At 32.2% G+C, this 26,411-nt stretch overlaps 1 protein-coding gene across 3 annotated transcripts in view; it reads right to left on the reverse strand.

Annotated features, from left to right (window-relative positions):
- Positions 1 to 26,411, reverse strand: part of LOC127718117 (alsin-like) — a 101,873-nt gene that overhangs the window by 19,205 nt on the left and 56,257 nt on the right. For all 3 annotated transcript variants that reach the window (XM_052224063.1, XM_052224064.1, XM_052224065.1), the window contains exons 14-26: positions 26,105 to 26,279; positions 24,461 to 24,595; positions 18,467 to 18,595; positions 14,908 to 14,975; positions 14,217 to 14,283; positions 12,009 to 12,202; positions 9,182 to 9,247; positions 7,100 to 7,195; positions 6,760 to 6,926; positions 5,708 to 5,817; positions 4,195 to 4,272; positions 3,022 to 3,170; positions 1,862 to 2,035 (exon numbers count right to left, since the gene is read on the reverse strand). In XM_052224063.1, the coding sequence (XP_052080023.1) occupies positions 1,862 to 2,035; positions 3,022 to 3,170; positions 4,195 to 4,272; positions 5,708 to 5,817; positions 6,760 to 6,926; positions 7,100 to 7,195; positions 9,182 to 9,247; positions 12,009 to 12,202; positions 14,217 to 14,283; positions 14,908 to 14,975; positions 18,467 to 18,595; positions 24,461 to 24,595; positions 26,105 to 26,279 (1,608 nt within the window). The remainder of the gene's footprint in view (positions 1 to 1,861; positions 2,036 to 3,021; positions 3,171 to 4,194; positions 4,273 to 5,707; positions 5,818 to 6,759; positions 6,927 to 7,099; positions 7,196 to 9,181; positions 9,248 to 12,008; positions 12,203 to 14,216; positions 14,284 to 14,907; positions 14,976 to 18,466; positions 18,596 to 24,460; positions 24,596 to 26,104; positions 26,280 to 26,411) is intronic.

Consider the following 26,411-nt stretch of genomic DNA (forward strand, 5'->3'; position numbering starts at 1 on the left):
GCCACCTCAATTCAAACTTGATCTGTGTTTTGTGGTAATAAGCATTGTGTATAAGTTTCATAACATTTGGTTGAGGCAAACTAAAGTTAGAGAATGGAAACTAATTTTGGGACGTACAGACGGACAAGGGTAAAACTTAATGCCCCCTCCGCTACCACGGGCATAAAAATGTAAAGAACTGTTAAAATTGATCCTTTAAAGTGACATGTGTTCATTTATAACAGCACTGATGGTCCTTTCAAATTAATGTATGCTTTCGCTGGTTGCATTAAGCAGGTAGTCACCTAATACAGTTAAAATATATAGGGAAATATATATTTGGGGGATTGAAATGTAATTGCATGACTGTATATGCTTTATACATGTATAATTTGCATTTTGTTAGTCACATGTCTTTTTATTCACATTGTATTTATGAGGTTTTTTTTTATTAAAACAGATTAGAAATATCCATTCGAAGACAATACACGTTTTCCCAAACTACATATCAATTCAAATTTCAATACATCTTTCTACAAAGACTAATATCAGCTTAATATAAACTCAATATTTTCAAAATAAAATTGCATTTTATCTGAATTTTGAAAAGTTTGATTCTCCTTGTTGAATTGACAACAGTTTCTTTAGTGAATTTATACCTGAGACTTTAAATTTATTGTTCAATGAAAAACATTGAAGAGCTACAGTTCTAAGACTCTTACAAAAGAGTTCAATATTTTTAAATCTTCAGTGCTTCTTTTTGGGATGTTATGGTTAAGCTCTATATATGTTAAATGTGACTCATTGAATGTTTTGCGTTTACATCAAGTGATTTTATTAAATCAGAAAGGACAACTAGACTACATCATTCACAGCTTGCACTATTCTATGTCCATGTTCAGCAAACCACGAAATCTGGTCAACATCATAATTTGTCATATAATTTTAAAGAGTCCAACTCACAATGAACAAGTGTATTAAAGGAGTAGGTTCAATAAGGTCCTAAAATGGCCCCTATTTCTGGCTTAAATTTAAAATTAGGATTAATTGACCAATACCAAAATGAATCATAGCTAATACAATGACAATTTCGAAAATATAACTTTTTTTGAAAATTTACGTACTTGAGCTCTGTTCATGACGTCACAAATAGCACTCATTTTGATTTTCCACGAAAATTCAATGAAAATGGATAAATTTCCATTGATTTCTTGGATAGGAAACATAGAGCACAGGTGTCGACAAAAAAAATCTTTTAACATAATCCTTGGTAATGGCATTTGACATATTTGACACAAATATTTAGTTTGTCAACGCCTGCGCTCTATGTTTCCTAGGCATTAATTTGGTTGAAATCAGTACGATTTTGTCAAATTTTTCAAAAATCTCTGTTTTTGACCTATTTGGGATGTAAAAATCAACGCTTCAGAATAAAACTTTGACAAAAATACTTCTATTTAACTTCCTCACATGACTTTTCATCAACTTAAAACATTTTTATCCTGAAACATTGAACTTAAAAATCGGGGCCAAATATGGCCCTTACCGAACCTACTCCTTTCATGTTGATGTTACCAAAACTTCATGATAACGTAACCTTCACCAAAAACTTTAACTACAAAATGCACTAATTTCTCACAATCTTATTTGTAAGTTAAGTGAACCCTGTTATCCAGTTCAAAACTGTAATTTGGTAGACAATTTAAATATTTCACATCATAATAAACATGTGTACTAAGTGTCATGATAAAAGACCATAACCAAAAAACTTTAACCTGTAACCTGATAAAGGACAGATAGACTGACAGATCAGAAAACATAATGTCCCTCTTCTTTTGAAGTAGGGGCATAAATATCTATTTCAAAACCTAATATGGAATACCTTGACTTCATCTCATGTAAAACTTGTCGACCTTTTGACACCATTACAGCCACGCCTTCCCATGCTTTGTTACAGTCTGGCTTAGCCTGACCTTTAACCCCTAACACTGTACGACATTGTACAAACATTCCTTCCCACTTTTTGTCAGCGGGAACAGACATCTTTCCATAATGGCTGAAATAGATGTAAATTTATATAATTATGTGTTCTTAAGTGCCAATCTGCCTTAGAATCAGGCAGTGGTGAAAACATGACAAACAAAAATCCACTCAAGTTTACATTAATCTAAGTTCAAAACGTATAATGGTGCATGAATATAACTTTCGTTTCCTTTTCCTGATCTGGTATTTTAAGATATAATTTTGTTGAAATGCACTAGAAATTAACAATTAAGGGGAGCTAACTTCGTTATTTGCTATCATTTCAACTAAAAGTAATCTCGCGATTTCTCGAATTACCAGACATACAGAAATGAAAGACCTACCATTTTTAACTCAGGCTGAGGGTAACTTCAAATTAGGATGGTTAGGTCAGGAGGTTTTTTCCGGCCATGTTTTGAAATTCTTCTAAATTGCCTGATTCTTACAAAGACTGGCACTTAATGTAAACATAAAGGAATCTTGGTTGGGAACTAAGTGTCATGTGAATACCCTTCAGTTGTGTATAATATGCATTTTTTTTACCCTAGGGTATGTTTCCCAGAATATATGCCTACACAGTTTTTCTTTAAGCCTTTTTTCAGGTCTAAAATTACACTTTAATGAAACCAGGTGATAAGAGACTATTTTCAAAGCATAAACCTTTTTGTTAATTTTTGCATATAATGAATGTCCTACAAACTCAAATTAAATACTTGGTGAAAGTGACCTTTTTAAAACCTGTACAAAAATCATTTTACAAATCATAATTGTGGACATGTATACCTATAATAGCTAACATCAAGGTCATTTGATCTCTGGTGGCAGTTGTCTCATTGTCAATCATACCACATCTCCTTATTTCTATGTTAATCTCATATTGTTACCTGTATGACTTTGATCTCTCAAAAATTCTGTATTCAAGTCTATAGGAAATGGTTTGTGGCTCACAAAATCTCTTGAATAAAATGAATCTAAAGTAAAATCACTTCAAGAAATATGATTAGAGGTGGAATAATTTACCTTGATGGAATTTGTACTTTTAATTTTGCTTTCTTTGTCTCTTGTGGTACATCTGACTTTTTAAACATGCCATTTATTTTTAATCCTTCATTCCAAGAGCCAGAGAAAATCCCTTCTATTGAATCTCCTGTTGGCATGATCAGTTTCCCCTTTAAAATACAACATTACAATATTATTTCTTATTTTCTTATTGTAAACTTACATCACAAATATGATATCTGGTAAAAAAATTTAAACCTATTGTTATTTCTAACAGACAAAATGGCTATGGTACATTCATTTATGATTAGGGTTATTCCAAAATTGAAGGGGTTTGACAAAAAAAAATGCCTTCCAACCTCAAACCCCCCCAAACATCAATTTTGGAATAGCTCTAGATCTTATACTATAATTCACTGATACAATTTAAGTTAATTTTTTTCCAAACATTTTATTTCTGAAATATCTACTGACTTCTTTTTTGCCAAAAATCAAAAATTTCAAATTGTTCAAATGCTTGTATCTTAAAAAAATAAGCATTTAGACCTATCCTTATTTTTTCATAATAATATAACATAAATCTAAAACATTATCTATTAAAATGATGTTGATGATGAAAATTGTTTTATAAAATTATCTAAAAATCTTATGTTAAAGACATTAAGTGGATTGAAACATCACTTCTAAATGGCAGGGGTGGATTCAGGTGGGGGCGTGGCCCCCTAAAATTTGGGTTGTCCTCAGCTTAATAGAAGAATATTTCGATAATTTTACCTCAAAAATATTTTCGCCTCAGAAAATTCAGTTTGTGCCCCCCTAACCTAAAATCCTGGATCCGCCCCTAAATGGTTCTTATATAGGCTTCTTTGATCAAACATTTCTAATATATTTGCAAAGATACAGTTTGAAAAAACAATACTCTACCTGTATTTAATGGACCAATTCATCAAATATGGCTGCATGAGGTAATATCACTGTTTAAGATATTCTGATTGGCCTACACCTCATTTACGAGGATGCTGAGACTGCACAATGCAATTTACAAGAATGGAATTTTTTTATTTTTGAATTGGCCCATCAATTCTTTGCTTGATTTAAACAACAAATTTTAAACAAATACATGTTCTCTTTCAATTCTATCAGCACATTAATCTTATGAACTTCAAGCCAATATCACTGTCAAGAGTTATCTACCTTTCCCTGCAGCTGTGTTATGCCATAAAATTCTCCTTCATAGCAACTATTGTCGTAAGTTAACATCAATCCAAAACCCTGTAAACAGAAAATTAGAACTTAAATCATGTAGAGTTTCTGTACAACAAGAGCCCAACTTTTACGTGAAACATGATTTCAAATGTTTCTCCGTTTTCTGTATTTTCTACCAATAGTGTAAACATGGAGATATTTTGACACTAATTCACAATGTACATATTTAACAAGACCCATTTCTTTGATTAAAAGAAAACTTCAATAACATTATGTGTCTAGCAATTTCTTTGACGATTTAAATCAGGTTTTTACAGTCTTTCTACAGCGTTATGGGGAGATTACATTTGTCAAAAAATAAAATTAACAATTAATGATTTATGGTTTATGGTTTGATTTATGTTTTAAATAATCTTAAATATTTGACTATCATTTTAATACACCTTATCGCTATTTGTCCGCCATTACTTGACATGACACAGGTTCCCGTAAAATTTTGAGGTCATAATACAAAATATCTGACGCCACAATGGAAAAGTGATTGTTGTGTGACGTCAAAAGTTCAAGCTGGACAGATTCTCGGGTCAAGCGGGACAAATTTCCAAATAGCGATAAGGTGCATTATATTCTAGATGGCTTAATTCCCATGAAAAACAATAAGTTGAAAAGTCCTTAATCACTTTAAGTACACAATTGTTTTTTACTGTCACTGGATCCTTTCCACTGCTAGTGAACTATTTGTTACTAAGGGAACCATCATACTAGTAATTAGTGATTCAATACAGGTATGATTTAAATGGTACATTAACTTCCTTTATTATATCAAGTTGAAAAAACAATGTTATTGATCTAAAACTAAGCTAGCAACTCCCTTGTTTTCTATTTGGAATGTTTTATCTTTTGGGTTTTTTTTAATTTTTGGCCTGCATTGTGCCTGACAAGGGTTCCAGAAACATGTACTGTAAATACAGAAATTATTGTGAGCTTTTTATTATTGCAAATTATACGACTGAGTGAGAATACAATTAATAGGAATTCTGATATCTGATATATATATATATACTGTAGAAACATTAATTTACGTGGGGTTAAAATTTCGTGGTATTGTCTCTTTACAAGATTTCATGGGGATTTAATTTCGTGGTTTCCAGTAAATGGAAGTGATATTATATGTAGGGTAAATTTTCGTGGGGGTTTTAATTTCGTGGATATATTCTTTCCACGAAATAAACGAAATTAAATCCTTCACGAAAATTTCTGCTTTTACAGTATATACATATCTGTATGCAGATTTTTTTGAAATTGCAATAATTAATCTTGCATTTTTGTCCATCCTTCAAATATCGCAATAACAAATGCATGCAATAATTTCTGAATTTACAGTATTGTGTGTTCAAAATTAGAATTTAGAATATGCATTTTTATCTTTGTTGATAAATGCCAACATTTTCATACAAACCATAATTCTTATTAGCATGCCTTTTATGCATAACATACCTACCATAAGACTGTCCCTTTCAAAATTGCCTTCAAAATACATCCCATCCAAAGTAACTACAATGCTTTTACCATGCTTTACATCTTCATTCCACATACCCATATATTTTTCTCCTGTATGTTTAAAAAAAAATTTGAAATTTATGGACACAATTGAAAGTTATTTTGGAAAGACTTAATCAAAAGTTCTTTATTTGAACAAGGATCAACATATTTTTTGACAAGATAAAACTCTTCATAACCTCTAGGATAGACAATTTAAGAATAAATTCAGCAATTTTTTTTATCATATTGATTGAAAAAGTTAAATAACAAAAATACCGAACTCCTAGGAAAATCCAAAACGAAAAGTCTGTTATCAAATGGCAAAATCAAAAGCTCAAACACATCAAACGAATGGATAACAACTGTCATATTCCTGACTTGGTACAAGCATTTTCTTATGTAGAAAATGGTGGATTAAACCTGGTTTGATTGATAGTTGTTAAACGCCACTTTCAGCACTGTTGCCCCATTGTGGCGGGCAGTTTTTATTATTGGAGGAAGCTGGAGTGTCCAGGGAGAACCACTGACCTTTGGTAAGAAAACTAACAATCCTAGTTAATTAAGATTGAATTGGAACGCACCTGACACGTGCAGGATTATTTTTATTACATACAACACAACAAAATGCTAATAAATAATCAAAGACAATCTCTGATAATGTTCCTGTCTCTTTTTGTGCTATGATAAATTGGTTTGCAATTAAATGAGATTGGTTGGCAATTAAATGGAGTGCTCTGTTCATGCATAAGAAATAGGTCAAGCTGACCAGGTTTTAGCTTGAGCCTCCTATTTATTAAAGACCTATCCTCTGATAAAATATAATTCCTCTTTGACTTAAACTAAACATTTACAAAACATTTGAAGAACAGATGAATGAACCAACAGTCTTATCAACCATCATTGAAACAATGACCAATCAGTGGTAGCAACAAACATGACAAATCTCCTCTGCAACTTGTTCAGATCAAGTAAAATCATGTTTAACCACCCTCTCATAAACTGTTAATTTACCTTTCATGATGTCTTCCAATACACCATAGCCATGTCTATTGTCATCAGCCCATTCTCCGATGTATATACTGGTGGACTTTGGACTTGGACCTCCATAGTGGTATAAACCATGCCCATGCCTCTGGCCTTCTTTGAAGTGTCCATCATATACATCTCCATTTGAATATCTGTAATATGTCATAATAGATTATCAATTATTTTTTCAAACAAGAGGGTGTATCTCAGCTACAATCTCATCGATGGGTGACAGTGATATTTTCCTTATGACTGATGATCACTGATCTTTCCAATACTGTTAACCTTAAGGTTCATGTGACCTTTTATACCCATATATACTTACTTGACCTTTCCCATACCATGGAGTTGACCCTCTTTCCAATAGCCTTCCTGTGCCCTGTCAGAACCATCATCTTGTTTTATAGTAAGCTTCCCATGTCTGCAATCAAAATTATACTGTTGTAATAGAAAAAATACTCATTTATTTCTAATATAAGAATGTTTAGCTAAAGAATTTCTGTATCTTGGTATAATTTTTTATAAACAGGGTAATTTCCTTAGAAATAAATCCAGCAATAGAAAAGTTTTGTGTGTTATCTATGTAAAGCAACAAAATTGTGTTTACCAATTAATACAAAGGCCAAAATCTACAAAAATAGCTGAAAAGAGTGCACACGCTGAAATGTCTCTCTTGCTTTACTATTCATTATTCATTAGATTATTTCACCATGTTCAATACACGTATTAAATAAATTTAACATTATCAATGATCCATGAAAATAAGGTGAAGGTCAGATAAACCAAGCCAGACATACATGTTTATCTTACAATCACATTATATATCATAAACACCAAACATAGTTGACCTATTACTCATAGTATACAAGAAACAGACCAAACCATGAAAAATTTATATTGACCAATGAACCATGAAAATTAGGTCAAGGTCAGATGACCCCTGCCAGACAGACATGTATACCTTACAATCATTCCATACATTAAATATAGTTGACCTTATTGCTTATAGTATCTGAGAAACAGACCTTATTACTGAAACTGAACATTGACCAATAAACCATGAAAATGATGTCAAGGACAGATGATACCTGCCAGGCAGACATGCACACCTTACATTCATTCCATACACCAAATAAGGTTGACCTAATGATTATAGTATTAGAGAAACAGACCAAAACACAAAAACTTAACATTGACCAATGAACCATACAATTGAGGTCAAGGTCAGATAAAAACTGCCAGACTGACATATACACCTTACAATCATTCCATACACCAGATATGGTTGATCTACTGCTTAAAGTATAGACCTAATCATGTAACTTTAACCTTAATCACTGATCCAAGAAAAAAGGTCAAGTCACTTGAAACCCTGTATGACGCACATGTAGACCTTGCAAGGAACCCATATACCAAATATAGTTATCCTAAAATAAGTGAGAATTTCACAAAACAAAAAACATTTTGGAAAAAATCTCACATATAGAGCCAATTACCAATTTGAATCATGTTGACTTATTTGTAAATCTTTTATAGCTGATACATTTTTGCCTATTCAGATTCTGTCTATCTACTATATTTTACAAACACATGAATTTGTCATGAGCAATAACCTCTATAAGAGGACATTTTTTGTCTCAATGAATGGTAGGTCTGTGCCTTACCAGACTTTCTCTATCAGTAACCAAATCAAGATATTCAATGACTGCTTGCATCTTAACTGTAAGTTCTATTTTAAGCAGTTGCAGCCATATTTTATAGACACAAGTTTTAAAGTAGACACCCTAAGTATGATTGTGATTAACTTTTATTCAAATTGACCCAGTGGTTTTAGTGGAGATAATTTTAGAGAAAAAAGTTATTAACAACGATGGATTCTAAGTGATGGCAGATGGGCAAGGTGTTATTAATTTTACAGACGAAATGTTGCAGGTCTTAATTCCACCAAACAAACAAACCCATGAAGATAGCCATTTTTAAAAGCAGCTTCCCATCTATCACTTTCACAAGTTCAATTAATATTTTACAACCTATCTACTTTGAAATCAACACTTCATTTGCCAATTTCAGCTATATGATGTATCATTGTTGATTTCACTTGGAATGATACTGCTTTCATCTCACTAGACAATTTCTACCGAAGTCTTGTGTTGAAAGTTTTACTTTCAGATTCAAAATGTAAATATACATTTTGAAAATCAGAAAATATAAAAATTGGATGCTGTTTTTTTTTAAAATTTATAGAAAATAAAAGCAAGAGACCATCACATTTTTAGCACTTCACGCTTCATGCAAAACGTGATGGTCAATTGCTTTCATTTTGTTTAAAATTTAAAAAAGCATCTTTCAATTCTATAATAAAATTAAAATTTCCGATAGTAACATAAATCAACATTGCAATACATACCCGTGTAGATGGCCATCTTTAAAATTCCCATTATACTTTCTACCATCACTCCATTTCATGTCTCCTCTGAAATCAAAATTAATTTTTTAATACTATCAAAATATGTTAAAAAAAAATTAGGTTCTAGCAAAGAGACATTATTTAGCTTCTGAAATTATAAACAAGAGTGGACACACTGAAATGTCTCGCCTGTTTTAGTGTTCATAATTGAATTTATGTTGAAAGTAAAAAAAATAAGTTTATATAAGCTTTACATTAAATTAACATTTTAATGATGAATGAACATGAAGTCAAGGTGAGATAAACCCTATCAGACAAACATGTAGGCCGTACAATAATTCCATACACCAAATTTATTTAACATATATTGCCTAAAGTATCTTAGAAACAAATCTCATTGAGGAAACTGAACTTTTAGAAAAAACAGCATCATAAAATCACATGGGATACACTGTTGGCTAATAAATCACAGGCAAATATAGCAACAACATTTGAGTAAATAAAATCGCATTATACAAATTTTTTTTTTGAGACATTAAGTCAAATGACTACTAAAAGCAAACTTTGAAATTTCTTATGAAATAATTTTTCATCTAGATTTAAGGTTCATCAGAAGGGATTGACAAATATGGCCATTTTTTTTTTATTTCCTCTTGAGTACAGACAAACCTGTGCACAAGGAAAAGTTTTAAGGCATTGCAGAAACTGGATAAATATTTGTCAATTCCTTGAGATGAACCTGAAAGACCCCCCCCCCCCCCCCCCCACCCAAAAAAAAAAAAAAAAAAAAAACTAAAATTATCTTCAATCTTTGATCAAAATATTGTAAAAAGTCGTATTTTCATATTATCTATTTATCTATTTATGTTGCTATGCTAAAATATTTTTTACTTATCTCAATACTTATCTTATTTCATATGTATCAAAAATCAGTAAATGTGATTCTGTTGTGCAAACAAAATTTCAAAAGTTCTTCAATCTGTACATATTCAGCCAATTAATCTTTATGAAGGGACTGGAGTGAACTGTATTCTATGTTAAACATTCATGCATGAGTGACCTTATTTTAACATTTTCACACCTTCCAATGTTTTTGTTAATCACGGTTTAGTAATGATCCCTTAAAAGTTTTTATTATTTATTATCATTATTAATGTTATTTAAAGATTTTTATAAAATAATCTATTTCAATGTAAGTAATCAGCAGTTAAATAATAAAATACATTCCATACACCAAATATAGTTGACCTATTACTTATAGCATCTGAGAAGAAGACCAAACAACAGAAACTTAACATTGACCAATGAACCATGAAAATAAGCTCAAGGTAAGATGAAACCTGTCAGACAGACGTGCACACCTTACAATCATTCCATACACCACATATAGTTGACCTATACATGTAACTTATAGTATCTGAGAAAAGGACCAAACAAGAGCAACTTCACATTGACCAATGAACCATGAAAATGAGGTCAAGGACAAATGACACCTGCCAGTCAGACATGTACACCTTACAATCATTCCATACACCAAATATAGTTGACCTATTGCTTATAGTATTAGAAAAACAGACCAAAACACAAAAACTTAACATTGACCAATGAACCATGAAAATAGGTCAAGGACAAATGACACCTGCCAGACAGACATGTACACCTTACAATCATTCCATACACCAAATATAGTTGACCAATGGCTTATAGTATTAGAAAAACAGACCAAAACACAAAAACTGAACATTGACCAATGAACCGTGAAAATGAGGTCAAGGTCAGATGAAACCTGCCAGACTGACATGTATCCCTTATAATCATTCCATACACCACATATAGCTGACCTACTGCTTGTAGTATCTGAGAAACGGACCTAATTACGTAACTTTAACCTTGATCACTGATCCATGAAATGAGGCTGAGGTCAGGTGAACCCTGTCTGATGGACATGTAGACGTTGCAAGGAACCCATATACCAAATATAGTTATCCTATTACTCATAATAAGTTAGAAATTTACATAACAAAAAAACAAATTTTTTTTTTCAAGCAGTCGCTGAACCATGAAAATAAGGTCAAGGACATTGGACATATGACAGATGGAAAGTTCGTAACATAAGGTATCTGCATACAAAGTATGAAGCTTCCAGGTCTTCTACCTTCTGAAATATAAAGCTTTATACAAATAGTTTACGCCACCGTCGCCGCCGCCGGATAGTAATACCTATGTCTCACTTTCTGCGACTTTCGTCGCAGGCGAGACAAAAATAGTATCATTCAAGCCGTTCAAAATTATGCTAATTTTATGAATAAATGAACAGATTGTCAAAACTGTGGATTCATTTATTTTTGTTGATACCTGGTGAATTTGCAAGGATTAAGGAAAATGTATTTTCATGGATATTGATTTAGTGGTTTTGTGAAAGTCTGCATACCAGCCAGTATTGAAAATTTTTACTTTGTTGAACCTTTCAATTTGAGGTTAACTTTTACCCACCAAATCAATGAAAATTGGTATCACACGAATAATAATGAATACTCAGTAGTTCATGTCTGATGGGGCAGGTCCAAACAATCTACATGAAAATGAGATGTGCCAATGCTAATACAACTGCATAACTAAATATCATTGACTTACTATTAGTGGTTACTCTTTAACTGACCTAATCACAAACTTAAAACAAATTACTGACACCTGTGTCATAAACAGCAATTCTAAGCTTAGTCTCATGGACATTGTTGAGGGGAGACAAAAAGTGCCACATTTAGGTAGATATTGAAGCATCACCCAATCAGGTGAAATTAATTCAGTAATAATAGTTTCTACATACAAGCCATGTATTTTTCCGTTCATCCAATATCCTGAATAGGTGGCGTCTTTGTACACTGGATGTTTTGTAAACGTGAAAGAGGCTTGTCTGATATCAGGTGGTGTCAAACGTTCCGTACTTCCACGACGACCAACTGTCTTCTGGGATGACAACACTTTATTTACTGCTGAGTTCAATGTCATCAGCCATTCTGCCTGGAGAAGAAAAATAAGAAATAAAATTTATATTCTGGTTGTCTCCCTTTGCATTCAAGTAACAGTGCAATCTACAATCTATAAATTTCATGTCCTAATATTAGCATAAGCATTTGAGCATACATTCTGTGTTTTACCCTGCCACTTTCTTTGTGTGCCTGTCCCAAGACATGAGCCTATAATTCTTTACTGCTAGTCATATTTGTTTTGTCATAAATCAGGCTGTTGGTTTTTTGATTTGAATTATTTCACATTTCGTCATGTTGGGACATTTTATAGCTGACTATACAGTATAGGTTTTGCTCTTGTTAAAAGTTGTTCAGTACCCTATTGTTGCTTGCAATAGGTTTAATTGTTAAAATACTATTTAAATAAAAATTCATAAGGGGTTCCGCGGAAACCTCTGTCTCGCCTATGATTGCTGCTGTCAGTGTAAAAGTGTAAAGTTGACTTAAAAAGTGTCAGAGTCCATTTATCAGTAAAATACAGAATTTATAAAAAAAAATTCAAACTTTTTCTTTAGGTGCTATTTCTTGGTCTTGAAGATTAGCTTCTGTCCAAGTTTCATAACAATCCATGAAGGTTTACAAATTTATCATGTAAAAAAAATTTAATCCCAGACGTTCTGTAAATGTTAACTGTAAAAAACTAAGTCCATCTATCAGAAAATGCTGAAAATGAAAAAAATATGTTTTCAAAAGTTACCTTCAGATATGATCACTTTATCATAAAAAAGCTGCTGTAAAAGTTTCACAAAATTGTATGAAGGTTTGACAAAGTAGTTGATGTGTAACAAACTTTAACCCCAGACAATCTACTTGTTAACTGTAAAAAAAACTAAGACCATTTATCAGTAAAATACGGAAAATGAAAATAAATATTTTCAAAATTTTGATGTGGATACTGTATTTTGGTCATTAACAAGCTTCTGTCCAAATTTCATAAAATTCCATTAATGTTTGACAAAGTTATTGATGACTGAAAAAACTTTAACCTCAGACTAAATCTGAATGTTAACTGTAAAAAAAATAAGTTCATTTATTAGTAAAATACGGAAAAATGAAAATAAATATTTTCAAACTTTTGCTCTGGATACTGTATTTTGGTCATAAACAAGCTTCTGTCCAAATTTTTTGAGAAAGTTATTGATGTCTAAAAAACTTTAACAACAGACTGAACCTAAATGTTGAAGCCGCCAACATTTGAATATAGGATCGTTATGTCTCGCTTTCGCGACATTAATGTCACAGGCATGGCAAAATAATTAAAATCCAACAACTTAGTAAAAATGGTCAAATTAAAATGAAGGTATAGAATGGTCAAAAGAATATGACAAAAATTATCCTACCAAGTGTGCAAGCTTTCTGGTAAAAGGTCTCAGTGTATTGATGTACTTTAGATGGACAGAAGGACAAAAGGATAACACCTGAGCGAGTGTAGGGGGACAATAAATCATATCAGTACCAAAGCACTAACTACACAGGCTGAGTGAGCTGATGATACCCTTGGGGACTAACAAGCAGTGGTATCTAAACAGTGCCAATAAAAGAAGTTAACACTTTATAAATTACTTTCTCTAATTCTTCGTCAATTTATTCCTTTCTGCACCCATTGTATAAAAAAAATTTAATCAATGTGTGGTTCGTTTGATCTCAGTTCTTCATTGGTTAAAATCCGATTATGACGTCGAATTTTCTTGCTTTCCTCTGAATTTCCTACTGTCACGGCATGAAAAAGGGCGACCATGCCTGATGACGTCACATAGAAAGAACACATCTTTTTGCAGATCATTCGAAAAGAAGGAATAAATTTGCCTGCGTATTGTTTGAAAATCATTAGAGAAACAGATTCCACCACCAAATTTCGTGTTATACGATATTTATCCACTCTCGACAGTTAAATTTTAAATATTTAAAACGCTCGGCAAGCCTCGTGTTTTAAATTTGAAAATTTAACTGTATCGAGTGGATAAATATCATATCACACTCGATGCAGTGGTAGAATCTATACTTACCCTTTCTCCTGCATTAGATGCTGTCAAAACCATTTTATCCTCTGGGAATGTCAAAACAATCATATTTCTGAAATAATCGTAAATGTTTACTTTTGCATTTAAAGTATCTGTCATTGAACAATTGTAGTCAATCTAATTTTTTGTTTTGCAATTCCAACATCTAAGAATATAATTTACATGTAAATTGAATTCTCTTCAATATTAGAATTTTAGGTCAACTTGCAATGTAAGTTTTTCAATTGTGTGTACTTATTTTTGAGGTTTACCAGAAAATCATTGTTATTGCTCAAATGTTGATCGATCTAATTCAGTAGCAGAGCGGGATACAATAGTGGGATGAATAAACAAATGATTGACTCCACTATCATAATATACAGATAGCTTCATAAAGCAGGAGGTCTATAAAATAAACAAACGAATGTATGTACCAACACAACAATCAATATATAACTTTGCTTTGCTTAGCTGGGGTATACTGTAAATTCAGAAATTTTTGGGTGCATTTATCATAGCGATTTTTGAAGAATGGACAAAAATGCGAGATAAATTATTGCAATTTCAGGCAAATCTGCATACAGATATATTAATGAGATATTAAAATTTTCTTATTATTGCAACATTCACACAGTCACATTATTCACATTAATAAAAATGTTGCAATAATTTCTGAATTACAGTGATTAATACTTACTCTAATTTTCCTCCTGTTGGAGCCTCAATCCAGGCAGTTTCTAGTTGAAAGACTTGAAAGTTGTAACCCTGAAAAATATTAATCAAGTACTTGATGCTAAATTGTTACTGACCTTAAAGAAGACATAAATGGTATAATTATGCATCTGCAGAGATAAATTACAAATTTTAAATTTAATTAGAACTTATTAATGTGACATGGATATGGTAACACTTTTGACACATGCATAAATCAAATAAATGTACATGGCATTAACTTCTGATTTTTTGCTCTATTTAAAGAAAGCACATCTTCACCAGCATTTAAACATTAAACAAGAATACATGCATTGCCTTGCTAAGAATACTCCCAGTCCTAATTCTAACTGATCACTGTCTAGCTGCTGACCAAATATAAACTCCTTCTGTTAAGCAGTTTCACAGTAAAGTGTGACAAAAACATTTGTTGGAAGAAAGTACAGATGGACGGACAAGGTGATTGCAACATAGCCCCCATTTGTAGACAGGGGGTATAATATGTTATAATATTCTAGATAATGGAGTGTGTGTCCGAGTGAGAAAACATGTGTAACACTGCCGCATTTTTGCGCCTGTCCCAAGTCAGGAGCCTCTGGCCTTTGTTAGTCTTGTATGTTTTTTAATTTTAGTTCATTTATATGTTTCGGAGTTTAGTGTGACGTCCATTTTCACTGAACTAGTACACATTTCTGTTTAGTGGCCAGCTGAAGCCCGCATCCAGGTAAGGGCTTTTCTCGCTGTGTTGAAGACCAATTGGTGGCCTTGGGCTGTTTTCTTCTCTTTGGTCAGGTTGTTGTCTCTTTGACACATTCCCCATTTCCATTCTCACTTTTATATGTTTATGCTATAAACAACAGTAACTCTTGAATTATATGTATGTTCATATAGAATACTGTAAATTCAGAAATTATTGCGAGGTTTTAATTAATGTGAATATTGCGACTGGGTGAGAATCGCAATAATAAGAACATACATTCTGATATCCGATGCATATATCTGTATGCAGATTTCTTGAAATCGCAATAATTAATCTCACATTTTTGTCTATTTTTCAAAATCAAAATAATAAATGCACACAATAATTTCTGAATTTACAGTATTACTTGAAACAAAGCAATCATACCTACTGTCTTTAAAACAAAATAAATATTTTAGTTACATAGACTTTGCAATACAATAAAAACCATATTTATATATATATTTGGTAATGCTATTATAGTTAATTATGTACATCAAACGGTCAAGGGTAAAAATTAAACAATATTATCCCTCTAGAAAAATATAAAAACTGGTTTGCAATTTTTGACAGAATATGATCTTCAAATGAAAGTACAGAATATTTTCAGATGTGTATAATTTTATCTAATTCTTGCTTTTCATTTTTTATAGAATATTTATAGATTACTGAACTTTAATAAGACTAATTGAGGGAAGATTAATGAAAAACTAGAGGCTCTAAACAGCCTGTTTCGCTCACCTAGGTTTTTGTGCATCTTCAATAATGGACATTCTCTAACATTTTAGAGAAGAAGAGAATTCATGACAAAAAGCTCTTTATTGTTGATCTTGTATTGCTGATCAAGATATTCGGCAAAAATGCAAAAAAATCTGTACAAATCGTCATTAAAGAGTAAGAACTCCAATAAGGAGTTGACTGACAATTTCTGCCATCTTGTTTTATTTGTAAATCTTGTCTTGCATATCATTATAGGTAATTAAAGTGTCTATCTATCTATTGTAGTTTTCAAGATAATAGGCAAAAACACTAAAAATTGGTAAAAATTGCATTTAAGAGCAAAACTTAAATAAGGAGTGAACTGACAATTTTCGACCATTAGCCTTATGTATAGATTTCGACTTGCTAAATATTTTTGCTATTTAAAGTTTCTATCTAATCTATCTATTATAGTTTGTTAGATGATAGACAACAATGCAAAAAGTTGATAAAAATCGTCATTAAAGGACAATTAATCTCCAATAATGAGTCGTCTGACGATTTAAGCCATGTGACTTATTTGTAGATTGTGTCTTGCTTGTCCTTTTTGCTATTAAAAGTTTTTCCTTATCTATTATAGTTCTCAATATAATAGGCAAAAATGAAAAATGGTTAAATTCGTTATTTAAAGGCAATAACTCCTATAATAAGTCGTCTGACACTTTTAGTGCAGATGGACAGTAGGTAGATCTAAACATTCTTAACATTTCTGCCCTGTCAGATTTTCTCTATTAAAAGTGATTTTCAAGATAATAGACAAAACTTATGTTCTATTTTTAGTCATGTCAGCCATGCTGTTTGGCAGGCAGGGGTCATCAGGCACTTTATTTTTACAAGATATCCAAATAATGATTGTGGTTAAGTTTTATTAAATTTGGATCAGAAGTTTTAGAGAAGAAGATTTCTGTAAAAGTTAACAAACGATGACAACAGACACCAAGTGATGAGAAAAGCTCACTTTGTGCTCTGGGCCAGATGAGTTTTAAACATTTACATAATTAAATTTTTGTTCAAGCCACCCAACTATTAGGCACCACGCCTCATACTAAAGCACCAAATGTTTGCATAATGATGACCTGCAAATCTTCAAGCAGGCATTAGTAGCTCCTTCAAAGTCACAATTAAATATCTTTCTTTTAGTCATTTTTTTCATATTATCATTTGCAAAATAAAAAAAAATAAAAAAATCTGACATCAATTAACCAATGAAAAAATGTACAGAAATACTACAAAGTACAAAATGTATCTAGATATTTTTAATTTTCATGCTTACAAATAATATATCATACCAAATCAGGGGATATTTTAAAAACCTGCAAAAATATGTGTAAACAAATCTGCTAAAAATCTATTATAAATAAAATATTCTGTGGAATAAAAAAGTAAAAAGCACTGGTTCTGTATTTCAGGGAAAATAAGACTCCTTTCTAAGAAAGATGATGAACCAGATTATAATTTGCAATTTGCTATTTCAGAATTTATTGCATTATACATGTTATATGTAATGTTTTTTAAAGTGTACACCATAACATTGTGATTGAACAACAATCTAAACAATGGAAATTCAACAAAAGCTGTGACGCTGATCTGATTTTGGGGTATGAAGAATGAAATTTCACATAGATTATGAAAGAGCGAATCATAAATTTGCCAAATTCATGAAGTATAATGAAATGTTAGATTAGGAGTAGCCAAATACCAGTCCTGCTTTTCATAAAAAAATATGTTGTTCTACTTGCTTTCAAAAATTTTTGATTAGTTTGAAAATAAAAAATTATGCACTTTTCTTTTCCCTTATTTTTTAAAAATAAAATATGGAATTTGCATATAAAATGTTTTTGGTTATAACTCTCTTCCTCAAATATTCTAAAAAAATAATGAAAACAGTCAATATATTTTTTTCTCTGTATAGTTTAAGCTAATCAACAATCTTTTTGAATATTCAGAAGAAAAAAAATGCTCTTTTTGTTGGTGCACAAAACATCCAAGGAACAACTAATGAATAATTATGGTGTGGCCTTATATAAAAACAATATATCTATCTCACCTGTACATGTATAAACATGTCATTGAACAAGAGGAAAAGGTGTGAGGAAAACCTTCCCCCTCCCTGTAATACTAGTGGACTCTTCTTACTGTCTTTTATCAATCTTCTACTTGGAATCTTCACTGCATCCTAAAAGCAGACGAGAAAGAAAAGTAGGCATAAAATCCTCTGTGTTGCTCAGTCTTTAGTTTTCTATGTTGTGTTTTGTATACTTTGTTTGTCTTATGATCATTTTTCATTTTTTGCCATGGCGTTATCAGTTTGTTTTTTGACTAGTGAGTTTGAATGTCCCTTAAGTCTCATTCGCCTCTCTTTTAAGCTTATTAACTAAACATTTAACAGCTCATTTTAAGTCTACATGATTCCCCAAAATCAAGACAGGTTTAGAAGATACCATTCTTGAGGTCGTTATCCAACATTTTGAAGAAAGAGATTACTTTTTATGAAAAAATTCAACAGATGTTTTTTTTTCTACATTGACTAGAGGTATAGGGGGAGGGTTAAGATCTCACAAAACATGTTTAACCCCGTCGCATTTTTGTGCCTGTCCCAAGTCAGGAGCCTCTGGCCTTTGTTAGTCTTGTTTGTTTTTTAATTTTAGTTCAGTTATATGTTTTGGAGTTTAGTGTGACGTCCATTTTCACTGAACTAGCACACAATTTTATTTAGGGGCCAGCTGAGGACCACCTCCGGGTGCGGGATTTTCTCGCTGCGTTGAAGACCCATTGGTGGCCTTCGACTGTTGTCTGCTCTTTGGTCGGGTTGTTGTCTCTTTGACATATTCCCCATTTCCATTCCCAATTTTACTCATAAAACACAGGTAGAGCACAGGTTAAATAAAAATGTAGGTAATCAGTCAATAAATAGGGATTCCATTGGACTTCTAGAAATCTTTACACAAACAAGACTAATACTGTGTCTGGACAAGCATCACTGCATGCAATTGATTAATGTAACATGTATACTGAGGCTTATATGATAATTCCCTTTCATTGAATCCAAGAAAACTTTCATGAAATTTTTCGTTGTACAATGAGTATCGTAAAATTTTGAACTACCTGCAAATAGGAAGTGGCTGCACAGCATATGCAAAATTTGCTACAATATACAACTCAAAATTATCACTGCAAACCAAAATTGAATTCCTTCCCTTTCATACAAGCCAAAAAAGTTTTCTATCCAAGGTATTTTGGATTGACAGAGCGGAGTGGTTACTAGACCTGCTTTCTTCATTAGTCATTGGGCATGTTTTTTTTGTTCTTCGGTAGTGAGCCAGAAGAGGTCCATTTCTGTTTTTTTGCATAGGGAATTTCTTCTGGCTCTCTTCCACCTCTTCTTTTTTGATAGGTAGTTTAGACGGCAGAGGCACATAACAAACATGGCGTCGTTTAGTCTAAATGACATTAATAAATTTATGAATGCAGATATATTAGAATGTGAGCTGTGTAATAAACGTTTTTATGGTATGACAGTCTTAGTAGGACACCCCTGCAGGATGATAAGCTGGATAAATATAACAACTACAGGGACAATAGCAGTTAGGGACGACTTTTTGATATTCTAGGGAAGGGATTTTGATTGATTGGTGTTTATCGCTCCTTTCAACACTAAGTTTGGGCTATTCCGTGGTGGTCAGTTTAAATTTATAATTTATAGATAAATAAATAAATAAATAAATAATCTTCATTTCAAGAGGATAATCTAATTAGTTAAAACTAATATTCCTGAGAGTCCTCAAAATAATAATAACATATTTATAAGTACATACAGTATTATAATGATATATTATACACAATATACAATTGTATCTAGATAATAATGAAAAAGCATATTAATTTGCACAATTGATGAAAAATGTGTAACATTTTGTTTTAATAGATACAAGTGTATTACTCATTTTTATTTTATTTGGTAAACTGTTCCATATTTGAGAACCTGAATATGTAAATGTTTTATTTAAAAAGTTTGTTTTTGGTTTTGGAAGATTTAATAGTTTTTCATTAGCTGAACGTAAATTCATAATTTTGATTACCATTAAATTTAATTTTTTTTTGTAAATAGTTAGGAACCATATCATTTAATGATTTAAATACAAGTATTGCCTTTTGATATTGAATGCGTTTTTCCACATTTAACCAGTTTAAACTATTAAACAACAAACTGGATGATGTCATTATGTCAGCTTATACTATAACCCTAGCAGATTTCTTTAATAACTTATTAAGTTTATTTATTCCACTTTCATAACAACTTCCCCATATATTGCAACAATAATCAAACAATGGCAGAATATAAGCATTAAAATAAATAAAACGTATATGCATAGGTAAATATTTTCTTATCTTTTGTTATAAATTGATTCTATTTGATATTGTACATGACATTTTATCTATTTTTGCTGATTCTAATTTAGGTTTTTGTCGATATATAAACCGAGAAGTTTTTCACAATCTACATTCTCTATTTGTTCATCTGAAATTTTGATATCTAAACTGTTCCCAGTTGAATAAAGCCTCTGTTTTGAACCAATAATCATTGATTTACACTTTTTGGCATTTAGTTTCATACAATTTTGCGAACACCAGTTTTCAATTACATGAATATCATTTTGAAGGTTAGCAGTTAACTGAAGTACATCATTACCTTTACTATGTAATGTAGAATCATCTGCATATAAATCTATTAATGAATTTTCTATGTTCAGTTGTAAATCATTGATATATAAAATAAATAACAGAGGGCCAAGGATAGAGCCTTGTGGTACACCAGTTTTTATGCATTTAGTATTAGACATGACGTTATTGACCTTAACTTGTTGACTTCGTTCAAACAAGTATGACTTAAACTAGTGTAGTGTACAGTTTGAAACATTATAATATTGAAGCTTTTTTAATAAAATAATATGATTAACAAGATGAAGGATGGGGAAGGGAAGAGGGCATTATTAACTTTTTTAATCTGTCGCTTATAAAGCCTATTTTTCAGCTCTTACCAGCCAACCTTATTCATATATGAAATCCTCTTGCCCCCCTCCCAATAAATGAATGAATATCAAATAGTTTTTCTTCTTATTTAACACAAGTTTAAATTGATTGATTGTTTGTTGCTAATTTTTAAAGCCCAGTGACAAATATGTCATGCATGTTCAGGACTCGGTTCAAGAAACACGAGTTTAAAAGTCAGGTAAATAAATAAAAACGAAGAAATGTATGATTGCTAATGAGGCAACTAACCACTGGAGTTCAAATATGAAGTGGATGTAAGCAATTATACGCAACCGTAATTAAGGCCTTCAACAATGACAAAACCCGATACTGTCAAAAGGCCAGACGTGAAAAGTGTGAGAAACAATTCAAACGAAAAAACTAACGGCCTAATTATACATAACAAAATAATTTACAAAATATCAAATATGAGTCAAGACATGAACCAACGACAACAACTAAACTACAGGCTCCTGACTTGGGACAGGCACATTAAGAATATGGCAGGGTTGATATAAAAACGAAGATTGCAAATGAGACAACCCTCCAAAAGAGACCAACTGACATAGCAATTAACAGCTATAGGTCACCGTACGGCCTTCAACATTAAGCAAAGCCCATACCGCATAGTCAGCTATAAAAGGCCCACACAAATCACAAATGTAAAACAATTTAAACAAGAAAACTAACGGTCTAATTAATGTACCAAAAAATGAACGAAAAACAAATATGTAACACAGTAACAAACGACAACCACTGAATTACAGGCTCTTGACTTGGGACAGGCACATACATTTGATGTAACAGTACAATAACATGTTTGTGAGCGCTCAACTGTCCCCGATGCTTGGACAGTGGTGTAAAAGTACAATATAAGAACAACCCGACAAATCAATTGAACTTAGATTAACTCAAAAGATCGGTACAAGACACACACAAAAAACTTACATTAAGACAATAGACACAAAGCACCGAAATAAGAGTATTTGCAATTACTGGAAGTTTGTTCTCCCAGACTGAAGTATCAATCAGTACACAACCAACGGATTTATTAAAAAAAAAGAGAAAAAAAAAAATCAGTCTGAGAAATGTCTGGTATACATTGTATACTTGCATATACCGGGTAAATCCATATACAATGAACATTTTTGAAAAGTGGTGGTCCGAAGGTTTTGACCATCGAAATTATGCAATAGAAATAATAGTTAGGACCAGAAGATTTTCTTCAAGGACCACAAGAGAAAAATGATTTTGAGAACTTTTTTTTTATACAAAAATAATCCAGTTTGGTTACTTTAAACTAGAGGCTCTAAAGAGCCTGTGTCGCTCACCTTGGTCTATGTGCATATTAAACAAAGGACACAGATGGATTCATGACAAAATTGTGTTTTGGTGATGGTGATGGTGATGTGTTTGTAGATCTTACTTTACTTAACATTCTTGATGCTTACAATTATCTCTATCTATAATGAACTTGGCCCAGTAGTTTCAGTGAAAATTATTTTGTAAAAATTTACAAAATTTATGAAAATTGTTAAAAATTGATTATAAAGGGCAATAACTCCTTAAGGGGTCAATTGACCATTTTGGTCATGTTGACTTATTTGTAGGTCTTACTTTGCTGTACATTATTGCTGTTTACAGTTTATCTCTATCTATAATAATATTCAAGATAATAACCAAAAGCTGAAAAAATTTCTGAAAATTACCAATTCAGGGGCAGCAACCCAACAACGGGTTGCCTGATTGGTCTGAAAATTTAAGGGCAAATAGATCTTGACCTAATGAACAATTTTGTTTTGAAAGATTTGCTCGAAATGCTTTGGGTTTAGATATATGAGCCAAAAACAGCATTTTACCCTATGTACTATTATTAGCCATGTCGGCCATCTTGGTTCGCGGGCAGGGTCATCAGACACAATTTTAAAACTACATACCCTAATGATTATTGTTTACAACTTTGGTTAAATTCATCTTAGTAGTTTCAGAGAAGATTTTTGTAAAAGATAACAAAAATTTACGAAAAATTGTTAAAAATTGACTATAAAAGGGCAATAACTCCTTAAGGGGTCAACTTGAACATTATTGCTGTTTACAGTTTATCTCTATCTATAATAATATTCAAGATAATAACCAAATACGGCAAAATTTCCTTAAAATTACTAATTCAGGGGCAGCAACCTAACAACGGGTTGTCCGATTCATCTGAAAATTTCAGGGCAGATAGATCTTGACCTGATAAACATTTTTACCCCATGTCAGATTTGCTCTCAATGCTTTGGTTTCAGAGATATAAGCCAAAATCTACATTTTACCCCTATGTTCTATTTTTAGCAATGGCGGCCATCTTGGTTGGTTGGCAGGGTCACCGGACACATTTTTTAAACTAGATACCCTAATGATGATTGTGGCCAAGTTTGGTTAAATTTGGCCCAGTAGTTTCAGAGGAGAAGATTTTTGTAAAAGTTTACGGACGACGGACGACGGACGCGGGACGACGGACGACGGACGCCAAGTGATGAGAAAAGCTCACTTGGCCCTTTGGGCCAGGTGAGCTAAAATTGGATAGACAAGATGTCCTTTTTGATCATATTTGAGACAAACATTGACGAATTTTTGTGCAGTTTAAGATTATTCCTAAAAATCAAATAGTGGGGTTTACGCCTGATTTGTCTAGCAAAATTGAGTTAGAGGAAAGAACAAAGAAAAATGTCACGAACAGAGCAGCACACTTTTACAGTCATGTCTACCGGACGTATCTTTATTTTCTATAAAATTATCGTAAATTTCATTTAATATGTCATCCAACATAACAAACATCTGCTATATTCTACGGCAAATTGAATTTTTGTTTTATTGATCTTCCGTAGAATATCTCCAGAAGAGGTCCAGATTCATTTTTTTGGACTCTTCACCTGAAGACATTCTGGAGATGTGCAGAAGAGACCAATAAAACACGCCCATTGTTAGTAATGCAGATAAAAAACACCATAAAATCTTTACAACTTACAGCAAGTTTTTGTAGACTATTGCCTCCCCAGAATGCCCTTGTTGTTTCTGCAATATCAATATCTGTTGTAGACATATGCCGTATGCTGCTCCAATTAAGGGACACCCTGTGTAGCATGTTAAACTCTTCAGAGTCCTATGTCGAAGAAAAATATAAATAAACATAACATTAAATCTCAGATACAAATGTATATTCTTTACTTATAAAAAGCTGTAATGTCAAAACAAGAAAAATAACAATGGCTAAGATACAAGTTTTTATCTAAAGAGATCTTCCAAGACAAAATAATCATTGCATTAGTATGTTCTTTGTCAAGCCTCTCACACCAAAAGCTGACCTTCCTGCAGACATTGATTTAAAAAAATTTACAAAAAACTAGCAAATTATTTTTTTTCTGCCAAATTATTTCTCAACTCTTCAATTCAAGGACAAAAGCTTTGCTTTTATACTTAGAATCCAGTGAATGTCTATAACAGTGTTGTTAAACTTTCTTATTTTCTTCCAAAGCTCAGATCATATGAAAACATTCTGTCTTTTCATACTTATAATAAACTGTTAACACAGAGATATGTTTTGCCTTGTTATTTTTATAGTAAAATGCAAATGTTGAAATTAAAATAGCAATACTTTAATATGTAAGTTATGCAAAATATTCAAAGCCAATGAACCATGACTGAAGGTACAGAACAAAACAATCTCCATGGAAATAAAATGTGCCAATGCTAATACATATGCATACCAAATATCATTGAACTACCACTAGTGGTTCCTTAATAACTGACCTAATCACAAACTAATACATGTAAACTGAGAGGGTTGGGCCAAATAATCACCATGGAAATGAAATGTGTCAATGCTTATGTAACTGCATACCAAATATCAATGAACTACCACTAGTGGTTTCCCAATAACTGACCTTATCACAAACTAATACATGTAAACTAAGCAAAAGTTTCAAAGTCAATAGACCACGACTGAGGTGATGGGGCCAAACAATCTCCATGGAAATGAGATGTGCCAATGCTAATACAACAGCATACCATATATCATTGACCTACCACTAGAGTTTCTACACAAAATTGACCTAATCACAAACTAATACATTGTTGACGCCGCCACTACCGCCCCAAGAAACAGCATACCTATGTCTCTCCTTTTGACTCCGTCAAGGCGAGATAAAAACTTTCAGACTTTTTGGGAATATTAATACTACAGCTCTTGATAACATATGAATAAAATTGACCACTTGATTGATTGATTGATTGGTGTTTATTGCCACTTTCAGTACTATTGTGCTATTTCCTGGCAGTTAGTTTTTATTGGTGAAGGAATCCAGAGTGCCTGGAGAGAACCACCAACTTTCAGTAGGAAAACTGACAATCCTAGTCAACTAAGATTGGAGTCGAGGACATCTGCCACGTGAGGGATCCGAACTCACAACCTCAGTGTTGAGAGGCTAGTGATACACTAGTTTGAATACTTAGACCACTCGACCACATAGGCCCTTTTGACCACTTGAAACAATATTGTTAAAACAAATGAATTCTGGTGTAAATCTCCATCATTTGAAGAAAAGGATCTAATATCTATACCCTGGGGTACCCCTTGAAATTTTATTCAAATACCTAATCCTGAAAAAAATACCTGCTGAAAATGAGATGATAATTTTTCAGCCAGGATGGAGTACTCCTTCATGTGGGTTAAGGGAGATTCCAGTATCTGTATCATTAGAAAGTGGTAATTAGGTCTCTCTATCCTTGTATCAGAGGGGAGCAATTCCTTCAAAGATTTAGATACAATATCACTGTCAAAAAATGAGCTGAAATATAGAAAATTTAGAGTTACATGTGGAAATCTGTGACACTGACTTAGCAATTAAGCCAATAAGCAATGGTTTAGATCTTTGTCAGTAAAGGAATAAAACTTTATACTAAATTTATAGATATACATT

This window comes from Mytilus californianus, unplaced genomic scaffold, assembly GCF_021869535.1.
Source record: "Mytilus californianus isolate M0D057914Y unplaced genomic scaffold, xbMytCali1.0.p SCAF_10, whole genome shotgun sequence".
In the NCBI taxonomy this organism is placed as follows: Eukaryota; Metazoa; Mollusca; class Bivalvia; order Mytilida; family Mytilidae; genus Mytilus; species Mytilus californianus.